This window comes from Diaphorina citri, unplaced genomic scaffold (genome assembly GCF_000475195.1).
Source record: "Diaphorina citri unplaced genomic scaffold, Diaci psyllid genome assembly version 1.1 scaffold1010, whole genome shotgun sequence".
In the NCBI taxonomy this organism is placed as follows: Eukaryota; Metazoa; Arthropoda; class Insecta; order Hemiptera; family Psyllidae; genus Diaphorina; species Diaphorina citri.
The window spans coordinates 186,281-198,804 of NW_007378440.1; the positions used below are offsets into that span (position 1 = coordinate 186,281).

At 37.9% G+C, this 12,524-nt stretch overlaps 1 protein-coding gene across 1 annotated transcript in view; it reads right to left on the bottom strand.

The window, feature by feature from the left end:
- The window catches only part of LOC103513704 (GTP-binding protein Di-Ras1), a 61,684-nt gene that overhangs the window by 32,002 nt on the left and 17,158 nt on the right, over positions 1-12,524 (bottom strand). The window contains exons 2-3 of the mRNA XM_008478553.3: positions 10,845-11,012; positions 10,485-10,530 (exon numbers count right to left, since the gene is read on the bottom strand). Of these exons, the coding sequence (XP_008476775.2) occupies positions 10,485-10,530; positions 10,845-11,012 (214 nt within the window). The remainder of the gene's footprint in view (positions 1-10,484; positions 10,531-10,844; positions 11,013-12,524) is intronic.

Below are 12,524 nucleotides of genomic sequence, written 5' to 3' on the forward strand. Positions count from 1 at the left end.
GGAAGGGTTTTTTTTTTTTTTTTTTTTTTTTACTTGCCCATCATTTTGGTGAGAATGTGCATCAATCCAAAAACTAGTGGTTCATTGTCAGGACCACAATCAGTAAAAAAGAAAGAAAAAATATATATATTTGAAGGGCTTCAAAAAAATGAGCATTCATGATAATCTTCCATTCAAGTGAAAGTGACAGTATGCTCACATGCCTGTAAAATATTTGAATATTACATTGGAACGTTCTTAGCCTGAACGGATAGTGGGACTCGAGCTTTAGTCTGTAAGTAGTGGGTGTTGTAGGTTATACTCGAATGTAGATTATAACACTGAATACATAAATAAATAATAATTTTATTACTTTTAAAAAGCGCCTAATTGAAAAATGTGAAATTAAAATGAGACTTTCAGAATGATAGAATAAACAAAATAATTTGGAAATTTTCAACAAAATTTTAAATCAGCTTTAGTCTGTAAGTAGTGGGTGTTGTAGGTTATACTCGAATGTAGATTATAACAATGAATACATAAATAAATAATAATTTTATTACTTTTAAAAAGCACCTAATTGAAAAATGTGAAATTAAAATGAGACTTTCAGAATGATAGAATAAACAAAATAATTTGGAAATTTTCAACAAAATTTTAAATATTGAAAATGTTTTCCGAGAAATAAAATTTACATAAATTTGACAAAATAAACACGAAATATTAATTTCTTTTTGGGAAAATTAAACAAACTGAGGAATTAACTTTCTTATTATTTTTTTACTTCCCACTTTTTTCCTGATTTTTTTCGACATTGGCAAATGTGCTGTGCTAAAGCCGTATTCCCCTTTCTTCCATTTTTTTTCTTTTTTTTTTTTCGCTCTAATCTGACAGGTTGAAAAATATCATCCGCACAAACTTTATGGGAAATCGAAATACTTGACGAAAACGGAGACGCTCTAATCTGACAGGTTGAAAAATATCATCCGCACAAACTTTATGGGAAATCGAAATACTTGACGAAAACGGAGAAAAGAAAATAATGATGAGGATGAATAAGAAGAAGGATGAGGAAAGAAGAAGGAGGAAAAAAAAGAAGATGGAGAAAGTAGAAGGAAAGAAGGAGGAAGATGGAGGAAGAAGAAGCCGGAGAAGAAAAGGAAAGAATCGAAGAAGGAGGGTGAAAATTGGGATAAATAAAGTTGCATAAGAATGAAAACGAGAACTGAGAATAAAATGGAAGGAAAGGAAGAGAAAAAGAGTTAAGAAGAAGAAGAAGAAGAAGAAGAAGAAGAAGAAGAAGAAGAAGAAGAAGAAGAAGAAGAAAAAGGATGAGTGAATTGACTAAAATAGAAGGGAAAGAAAAGAGAGAGAAAAAGGAAGGACGGGCTAAAAATTGAAAACGACGACTATAGATCAAGAAGAGTAACAAAAATAAGTAGTACGAGGAGGAAAGGAAAGAGAATGAGAAGAAAGAGAAATACGAAGAGAAGTATAAACAGAAGTAGGAAGAGTAGTGTGTTGAGAAGAAGTAGAAAATGTAATGGAAAGAAAGAAGAAGAAGGAGGAAGAGCAGGAGAGTATTGAAATCAGGAGATAAGAAGGAGTGACGGAAAGTAAATGAGGCAAACGAGAGAGAAAAAAAAAATGAGAATTGACAAGAAGGTAAGATTGTATGTATGTTATGGTAGGTGTGGCAGGTCAGGTGAGAGAGAGAGGGAGAGAGAAAGAGGGAGAGAGAAAGAGAGAAATAGAGAGGGAGATAGAGAAAGAGAGAGAGGGAGAGAGAGAAAGAGAGAGAGGGAGAGAGAAAGAGAGAATTAGATAGAGGGAGAGAGAGAGAAAGAGAGCGAGAGAGAGAGAGAGAGAGCTAGATAAACGCCTCTCTTAATTCCCCCTCTGAAGCTCGTTTTCCCTCTTTTTCCTATGGTTTAGTAAAGGCGCTAAAGGCCGGGGGAAACGAGCTTCAAAGGAGGGGAAATTTGAGAAAGGAAATTACAACAGAACTCTTGGTTAATAGGTTAGGGTAGGACGTGGGTTAGGTCGAATAACGAACAATTTTGCCATGATTTGTTATTTGCTCTGGGACCTGGGACATATTAATGAATCAATAATCCAAATACCCTAAATTAAACATTATGTGCCAATAAGCCCAGTGTTATTACCTTCAATTAAATTTTATGTGTAACATAATTCACAAAGACGCCTCTAATAGAATTGAATATTGGTCTCTCTTTGACATAAAGCCTGTATGTAATTTTGCGGCGTAAAATAGCCTTTACGATTATTCAATATGTAGGCCTTACAAGCCTATAAATACATCGAAGCGAAAACTAAAACTGTTGGGAGCCCTACAAGCATGAAATTGTGAATAAGAGAGTAAACTGTTTTATGTCCTTTAATACTTTCATTACCCTTCATTTCTCTCTCTCTTCCTTTCTCTTTCTCTCTCCCCTTGCCTCTCTTCTCTCTCTCTCTCTTCCTCTTCTCTTTCTCTCTTCCTATTTGTCTCTTTAGGTTGTTCTTTCTTTTATCTCTCTCTCTCTTTAACACTTCTTGTATCTCTTTAGTCACCTTTTCTCCTCTTCCTTTCCTTGAAATTTTCTTCTTCCTCTTCCTCTTCTCTCTCTCTCTCTCTGTCTATCTTTATTTATTTTCTTCTTCTTCCTCTCTTTCTCTCTCTTCTTCTTTTTACCTCATTCTGTGTTTTTCTTTCGCCGCCGTTAAGCCTAAATATCCCCCTCTCCTCCTCGTCCTCTTTTAGCTCTCAATTTCGGAGCTTATCATTTCCTAGTGTCATTTTAAAGGGATAGAGGGAAGGGAGAGAGGGGAGAGAACAAAGGAAGAGATATAGATGGAAAGAGAATAGATGAGAAGAGGGAAAGAGGGAAAGAGGAGGGGTTTGGGAGAAGAGAGAAAGAGGAAGAGAGAGGTTGAGAAGAGAATCTAATTTCGAGTGGGACAGAAAATAATGTAAAGTGAGACAAAGAATAATTGAGCCCAATTGAATTAAACCTGGGCCTCTTTCCTTTTGCATTATTATGTCCAGTGTCGAATCGACAGGTTGGAGGAGGGGCTATTCCATCTACCACCATTCTTTTAAGATTAGGTCTTCTTCTTCTTCTCCTTCTTCTTCTTCTTCTTCTTCTTCTTCTTCTGCCTCTTTTTCTTTTTCTTCTTCTTCTTCTTCTTCTTCTCCTCCTCCTCCTTCTTCTTCTTCGTCCTTTCCTGTGCTCAGACGAGGTTGGTGTTTTTCACCAGCCTCACAATCAGCCCTGGGGTAATTGCTTTGGGCTAACATTCGGTTTTGGCAACAAAAAATTTACAAGGGAATGCCCTTCGCACTCAACCTTTGCTATTTCTTTAGCAAGGGATTCGTGGGTTTTAATTTTATTGAGAGTTATTAACAGAGGGAAGATTTGTAGAAGCAAGTTTAACCCATACTAACTTAGAGCTGTTTCCCCTACACCCAAGCCTCGGAGTGGGCCTTTTGTGTATAATAATATTAATAATAATAGTAATAGACTCTTGAGTGGAAGTCAACCACTAGGCGAGGTTAACGCCTTAGGGCCTAAGGCGTTAACCTCGCCTAAGGCTTAGGCGTTCTCTACCACCTAACCCTTAGAGCTCCATTATTACGTGGTCAAATTCTCAAATAAATGAGGATAAAATTGAAGAAGAAAATAAAAATAGTGGTGAAAGAAAGCAAGATTGCGTGAGGAAGTGAAAAAATAATAAGAGATAGAGACGGGTTGTTATAGGGAGAATATAAGGAGTGAGAGAAAGGAAAGGATAGAAAAAGAAAGCTAAGAGAGGGAGAGAGAGAGATTGTATTTAAAAATTCAGCGTTATGCAATAACTTTTTCATAAAAAAAAGTAAAAAAAAAGGGTTTATCTTTATTTTTTAAGTACCCAAGTAATTAAAATCAAATCCCATATAAATAGCTACTCATTTTCCTCATGAGGTTCAATGGACCCCGGAACAGCCAGTCACGAAATCAATCATTTTTATGATGCAAATATTTTAACCCCGACGGGAATCGAACCCGAGTCTCCCGTGTGCAAGGTGAGCGCAGTGACCACCACGGCATGGGAGCTGAAAAAAAATGTAAAAAAATAATTTTATTTGATTAATTATTACAATTACAAATTTACCTGGAAGTCTTGTCGTTGTTCCCGGATCTCCTCGAAGTAGCACTTGACCGACTGGAAGGACTCAAGACAGGTGGTCGAGTAGACCAACAGGAACGCATGCGCAGTAGCTATGCTCAGTCTGCGCATCGCGGGGAACTGAATGCAAATATTTTAACCCCGACGGGAATGGAACCCGAGTCTCCCGTGTGCAAGGTGAGCGCAGTGACCACCATGGCATGGGAGCTGTCTGAAAAATAATGTAAAAAATAATTTTATGTATAATTTGATTAATGATCACAATTACAAATTTACCTGGAAGTCTTGTCGTTGTTCCCGGATCTCCTCGAAGTAGCACTTGACCGATTGGAAGGACTCAAGACAGGTGGTCGAGTAGACCAACAGGAACGCATGCGCAGTAGCTATGCTCAGTCTGCGCATCGCGGGGAACTGAAGGTCACCGCATGTGTCCAGAATGTCCACCTGGAAGTGAAAGGGTTAATGAAGTCAAGGTGTTAATGGGTTAATTCATTGAACGTAGTTACTAGTTATGTCTAAAGCTGTGTCCAAACATAGTCGACCGGCCGTCGATCGACGAGGTGACTCTATGTTGTCGAAGCAGTGTGGACGGTTAGTCGACATCGATCGATTTCCGGTCGGCCCTGTGTGGACACACCTTAAGGGTCGTGACTGCCCCGGTGACCTGAAAAGATAGTGGGAATGCGACTTTAGAATCTAAATTGAGGAGCTGGGTGCAAAAAGGGCAATAAATGAAAATCATCAATCTGAGATATTTAACTTTAAAGTTTTCAATTTTTCATCAAAATCCTTGAAAAGTATGTTTACAAAAAACGCTGTAACTCTCCGAAAAAAAAGTTATCACTGCAGTTCAAACGCTGAAAGATAGAGCGCACCACGTTCTATTCAAAAACCCGTTTTACGCAAAAAGGGCAAAAAATACATATTTCCCTTTTTGCACCCAACTCCTCAATTGATCTACTGGGCCTAGCTATCAAAATCGGACTTTAAAAATAATTCATTTCACACTGAAAAATAATAATTAATATCACAGTACTTGGAGGATCTCTTTTTTCCGCATAATTCCTCCCTTTTTTACAGTTAACGGTGGACAGTGTCCGCTAGACACCAGTGTACAACTTGAAGGTATGAGAAGCTAGTTGCTTATGATATTATGAAAGAGGAAAAAAGGTGGGGTAAACACTAAACAGACTCCTCGTAGAGACAACCATTCCCAATGTCTTCAAAGTTTCTTTCAAGGTTATACATAAACATTTTCAAAGGATACATAAGCCTTTCTTTCAAAGGTTTAAATCATTCAAAAGAAAGTTTTATTTTATTTATTACTTTTCGTGGTGAAAGAAAGCAAGATGGCGTGAGGAAGTGAAAAAATAATAATAAGAGATAGAGACGGGTTGTTATAGAAGGTAAAAGAGAGGAAAGGGATAATATAAGGAGTGAGAGAAAGAGAAAGGAAAGGATAGAAAAAGAAACCTAAGAGAGAGAGAGAGAGAGATGGTATTTAAAAATTCAGCGTTATGCAATAACTTTTTCATAAAAAAGTAAAAAAGGGTTTAACTTTATTTTTTAAGACAAAAACCTTCATTTATGCGCTCGCTCGCTCTCTCTCTCTCTCTCTCTCTCTCTCTCTCTCTCTCTCTCTCTCTATTTTATTTATTACTTTTCCTTCTTTTAAGCCACGTAGCCTTGAGACTGTGATTACGGGAACAATGGAATTGGAATGAGGAATTCTGGAATTGAAATGAAAGCCCCGTTTCATTTCGTTCCACTTTACATTTTCCCCCTTTACATCTTCACAAAGTATGGAAAACCAATGGAATGAGATCCGTCGAAATGTTTCTCAATGCTTTCTTCCTCCCTCTTTTTCTCCCTTTCTCCTTTCCTTTCTCTGTCTCCCTTGCTTTCTCTCTCTTCTTACTCAAGCTATCCTCTCTCCATCTTCCCTTCTCTCTCCTTTTTCTCTTTCTATTATGTCTCTGTATGTTCTCAAAATGCTCCTTGGAGACTTTACTATGAATATTACTACAAAATAAATTACCAACTACTATGACAATGTAAATAGACTCTCTCTCTCTCTCTTTCTCTCTCTCTGTCTATCTCTCTCTCTCTTCTCTTTCCTTCAATGCAGTGTTATCAAAGTATTTAGAATATTGAGATAATTAAAAAGTTTCCTACAATCTTACGGGGGTATTAAGTGTTGTCAGGTTAATCACCTCAATATAATGGAGTGTTGCCAACCGACAGGGTTGTCAGATTTCTTAACTAAATAAACTACAGGGTTGCCAAATTTCTAACCTTCATAACCCACAGGGTTGTCTGATTTCTCACCTTAATAACTGACAGTGTTGTCAGATTTCCAACCTTAATAACCCACATGGTTGTCAGATTTCTTACCTAAGTAACTCACAGGGTTGTCAGATTTCTCACCTTAATAACTGACAGGGTTGTCAGATCTCTTACCTTAATTGTGACGGCGCCCACGTGGAAGTTAGAGATCTTGAAATAAGAGAGGAACCATTTTTATTTATTTATTTTTACACACTAAGAGACAAGGCCATGTGTGAGAGAAACAATAATAAAATTAAAATGCATTGAAAATGATCACATAACAGGTAGTGTCTACTAGTCGGTGAGATTCATTACAAATTTTCATGAGTAAATGGGTTTCTTCAAATGGGTAAGATTAGAAAGAACAACAGCAGCATCTAATAATAATGATCTGTAGGTATACAAAATATTCATCTGTAATTTGTATACCTACAAGATCTTGGAGAGGGAGAGAGAGAGAGAGAGAGAGAGTTTACAAATTGAAAAATATAATTTGATCACATTTGTAAAATATGAGGGAAAAAAAGCATACCCCAAAACAGCAGCATCTAATAATAATGATCTGTAGGTATACAAAATATTCATCTGTAATTTGTAGGTATACAAGATCTTGGAGAGGGAGGGAGAGAGAGAGAGAGAGAGAGAGAGAGTTTACAAATTGAAAAATATAATTTGATCACATTTGTAAAATATGAGGGAAAAAAAGCATACCCCATTACACTTCAAGTATGGGTAATACCTACATGAATATTTATGTAATATGTGTGAGTGTAATAAATTTATGTAATGCACGTATTATTATTTATTTATGCATTATTATTATAAGTTAAGTATGGGTAATACATGAATATTTATGTAATATGTGTGAGTGTAATAAATTTATGTAATGCACGTATTATTATTTATTTATGCATTATTATTATAAGTTTACGTACCTACTCACAAGTTTACGTTGTGTGTGTAAACGGGAGATGCAAAGTCAAAAGTAATGATAGAGCGTAAAGGCATCTCCACTAATATTATCTTCATTGCACATTGCATACTCAAATAGTTTCACGGCGTTCATACAAATTCCAGCTTATTTAAATTTTGAAGTGGTTTTGACTAGCATCGCGTCGTTTAAATACCCGTTCTCAGTACACTAAGGTTAAGTAACGTGAAGTATGGTGAGTATGTGGCTTGGTGCTTGGACCCGTTGCAGTAGAGGGACTTTTCAGCCTCATTTCGCTAGTATAAACAGGGTATATTCTATTCTATTCTCACAGGGAATTTAGAGGGAGAAAGCGATTGAGAGAGAAACAAAGACAAAGAAAGAGAGAGAGAGAGAAGTGTGTGTGTGAAAAGAGGGAAAAATAGAGAGGGAGAAAACGAGAGAGAGAGAGAGAGAGGAAGAGGGAGAGAGAGGGGGCAGAGTTATAGTTTTCTCTTTCACATACATATATATCCTCTAGGACCCTGATATTATTAGAAAGTTTGACATAACTTTTGGCGTTGTCAAAGTTCAAAGATTTCCAATTTGAGAAAAACTTTTACTAATAGGCATTCCTAATCTTTAACCCCACACATGGCCGTGATGCTTAGCGTGTAATCAAATAAATAAAATAAAATAAATAATCTTTAACCTTTCCCTCTTCCTCTCTCTCTCTCTCTTTCTCTCGTTTTCTCCCTCCTTTCACACACACACACAATTTCTCTCTCTCTCTCTTATCCTCTATCTCTCTGTCTCCATCCCATCTTTATTTCTCACTTTCTCTCTCTTCATTTCTCTCTCTCTCTCTTATTTTATCCCTTTTTCTTTCCTTCTCTCTCTTTCCTTGCGTCATTTCCTTCCTCTCCCTCTTTTCTCCACTTCTCTTCTAGTCGGTTTTCCCCCTTTCTCTTTCTCTCTTTCCCTTTTCCTATCTTCTTATTTCTTTTAAACATACAATCATTTGATTCCCAATAGGAAGGGATCTTGTTTCGAGAACTTTGACTAAACTTTATACATAACCTAGATAATAATAATAATAATACATAACAATAATGTATTCAGTTCATGTCATGAGTGTTTAACATATATTATCATTATTTCTCTCTCTCTCTCTCTCTCTCTCTCTCTCTCTCTCTCTCCCCTCTCTCCATCTCTTTCTCAGTCTTAGTCTCTCCCTCTCCCTTTCTCTCTCCCTCTCTCCACATCTTTCTCTTTCTTGTTTTCTTTGTCTTCTCCTTCTCTCTATGTTTATTCTAAATGTATCGCATACAATCATATACTATTCCTTATTCTCTTCTTTATTTCATGTTTTGTAGTCCATATGAAATAAAATACAGCAATAATGAAATCGGTGACAAATGACTGCAAAATTAATTATCATGTACATGTGGGGGGGGGAGTGTACCACGTAACGTCATAAAAAGAATAATAAAATAATAATAATAATAATATTCCACTCCCTTTTTTCCTTCCAACTTTTCCATTCTCTCTCTCTTTCTTCTCTCTTTCCTTGTCTCTCCTTTCCTTTCCAACATTCTATTGGTATCACTATTTTCTCTCTCTTTTTTTCTCTTTACCACGTCTCTTTCAACTCTCTCTCTCGTACTCTCTTTGGATTTTTTAAAGTTCCCTGCTTTGAATATTGAATTAGGCACATTTCAACACGAGAAAAAGAGGGAGAGAGGTTTGCGCCCTCCTGCTATTTTTCCCTCTTTCCTCTTTCCTTCCCACAATTCCTCTTTCTCCCTTCCCAATTTAATCCCTCAGCTATTGAATGCCTAAAAAAACCGCTTCAAAATTTGCGTTTTCTCCCTCTTATTCCCTCCCTTTTTTCCTCATTTTCCTCTCCTTTCCCTTCTCATTCTCTCTCTCTCTCTCTCTCCCTCTCTCTCTCTCTCTCTCCCGATTAATCCCATAGCTTCCTCTCTGTCATTTCTCTCTTCCTCTCAAATTGGATGATTTTTTTTAAACTCCAAATTTTGGGCCTTCCCCTATTATTCCCTCCCTTTTCTCTCTTTCCCTTTCCCCTCCTCTTCTTCTCCTCCATTTCTTCCCCTACCTCTCCCCAATCGATCCCTTATCTCCTTCTCTATCTATCATTTCTCTCTCCCTCCCAAATTGATCCCTTAAGTCCCTCTCTATATCTATCATTTCTCTCTTCCTCTCAAATTGAATGATTAAAAATAAAATAAAATAAAAAAAAAACAAAATTTGCGTCTTTCCTCTCTTTTATTTTATATCCCTTTTCCTCCTCCTTCTCCTCCCTTATTTCTATTTGTTCTTTCCCTACCCCTCCGCATCAATCCCAAAGATGTCTCTCTTTCTCTCAATTTGAATGCTTAAAAAAAACACTTTAAATAAAATCTCCCTCCCAGAACGAGCGGCACGTTTCAAGGTCATTAAGGGAAGACTGAAAAGTCCCCTCCTCCATTCCCCCCTTTGGCAATCGCTCCCCCAATCTTCCCCCTTTAGGTACCTAATCTCTCCCCCAATCCCCCCCCCTTTTTAGGCATTAGCTCCCCATTTCCCCAATAACTCTTTTTGGGACGCGCGTTGACTTTCCAATTCAATTTGCCTACCTACCTTTATTGAGTTGTTTTAGGGAGGAGGGCATAGGCCAATGTTATTTATAAAGAAAAGGGGGCATAGGCCAATTTATGAGAAGACTTGGGAAAAAAAAAGAAAAAAAGTTCGTGGTGTTTTCGAACTAGGCTCTTCAAATTTAGTCGAAAAAGTTTTGTTTTATTTTATTTTTCTTTCGTTTTTTCTCTCTTTTCACATCTCTCTCTCTCTCTCTCTCTCTCTCTCTCTCCCTCTCTCTCTCTCTCTCTCCTTTTCTCTTTCTTGTTCTGTCTCTTTTCTCTTTCCTTCCTACCTCTCTCTCTCTCTCTCTCTCTCGGTCTACTTTTCACTCTCTCCTGGCAACCTAGTTAGCTTCGAGGGTAGCGCGTCTGCCTTGTAAGCGATAGGCTGCGGGGTCGATATTCCGAGATCGGAAGCCACTCTGATACATCCTCCAAATGAACTGCCCTGTGATGTGACGTCATGTCTGACTTGTTGCCGGCTACTACAATGGGGATTTCCTGCGAATGAGAAGTGAAGATTAATAAGTAGAAAATATGCCACAAAAAGAGAAGTACCCAAGTAATCAAAATCAAATCTCATATATATAAATAGCTACTCATTTTCCTCATGAGGTTCAATGGACCCCGCAACAGCCAGTCACGAAATCAATCATTTTTATGATGCAAATATTTTAACCCCGACGGGAATCGAACCCGAGTCTCCCGTGTGCAAGGTGAGCGCAGTGACCACTACGGCATGGGAGCTGACTGAAAAATAATGTAAAAAATAATTTTATGTATAATTTGATTAATGATCACAATTACAAATTTACCTGGAAGTCTTGTCGTTGTTCCCGGATCTCCTCGAAGTAGCACTTGACCGACTGGAAGGACTCAAGACAGGTGGTCGAGTAGACCAACAGGAACGCATGCGCAGTAGCTATGCTCAGTCTGCGCATCGCGGGGAACTGAAGGTCACCGCATGTGTCCAGAATGTCCACCTGGAAGTGAAAGGGTTAATGAAGTCAAGGTGTTAAAGGGTTAATTCATTGAGCGTAGTTACTAGTTATGTCTAAAGCTGTGTCCACACTCCACACATAGTCGACCGGCCGTCGATAGACGAAATGACTCTAAGTTGTCGAAGCAGTGTGGACGGTCAGTCGACATCGATCGATTGCCGGTCGGCCCTGTGTGGACACACCTTAAGGGTTGTGACTGCCCCAGTGACCTGAAAAGATAGTGGAAATGCGACTTTAGAATCTGAATTGATCTGCTGGGCCTAGCTATCAAAATGGGATTTTAAAAATAATAATTAATACCACAGTACTTGGAGGATCTGTCTTTTTTCTACATAATTGCTCCCTTTTTTACAGTTAACGGTGGACAGTGTCCACTAGACACCAGTGTACAACTTGAAGGTATGAAATCCTAACTAACTAGTTGCTTATGATTATTATGAAAGAGGAAAAAAGTGTGGAAACACTAAACAGACTCCCCTTAGAGACAACCATTCCCAATATCTTCAAAGTTTCTTTTAAGGTTATAGGTACCTACATAAACATTTTCAAAGGATACATAAGCCTTTCTTTCAAAGGTTTAAATCATTCAAAAGAAAGTTTTATTTTATTTATTACTTTTCTTCTTATTTATACCTAACCGGTCCCTTGGATTTCCGAATAGTTCAGGTTCGTTTGTATTACTCGAATAGTACCAAGAGTATTTGTACCCCAGTAGTAGGCTCCTACTATACACTAAATGTTGTGACCTAACTTAGATTCGAACCATCAGTCTTCAGAGCTGATTGAATAGAATAGAAAATACCTTGTTTATCCTGCTCGAATGAGACTAAAAAGTCCCTTTACCCCAGCAGTAAAGGGCCTCATTTGAGCAGGAGCTGTTTGGATGATGAATTGATGATAAAGTTATCTCAGTTTGGGTAGTTCACAATACAGCCACTCTGATATGTCCTCCAAATGAACTGCCCTGTATTACATACCTTATTTTGGGTAGTTCACAATACAGCCACTCTGATACATCCTCCAAATGAACTGCCCTGTATTACATAGGGGCCCTGGAGTTTTACAATACACTCTCATGTCTTATAGACAAAACCCATGTGTTAGCTAGCAGCAGCAACAACAGCAACACATACCTTAGTTTGGGTAGTTCACAATACAGCCACTCTGATACATCCTCCAAATGAACTGCCCTGTGATGTGACGTCATGTCTGACTTGTTGCCGGCTACTACAATGGGGATTTCCTGCGAATGAGAAGTGAAGATTAATAAGTAGAAAATATGCCACAAAAAGAGAAGTACCCAAGTAATTAAAATCAAATCCCATATAAATAGCTACTCATTTTCCTCATGAGGTTCAATGGACCCCGCAACAGCCAGTCACGAAATCAATCATTTTTATGATGCAAATATTTTAACCCCGACGGGAATCGAACCCGAGTCTCCCGTGTGCAAGGTGAGCGCAGTGACCACCACGGCATGGGAGCTGAAAAAAA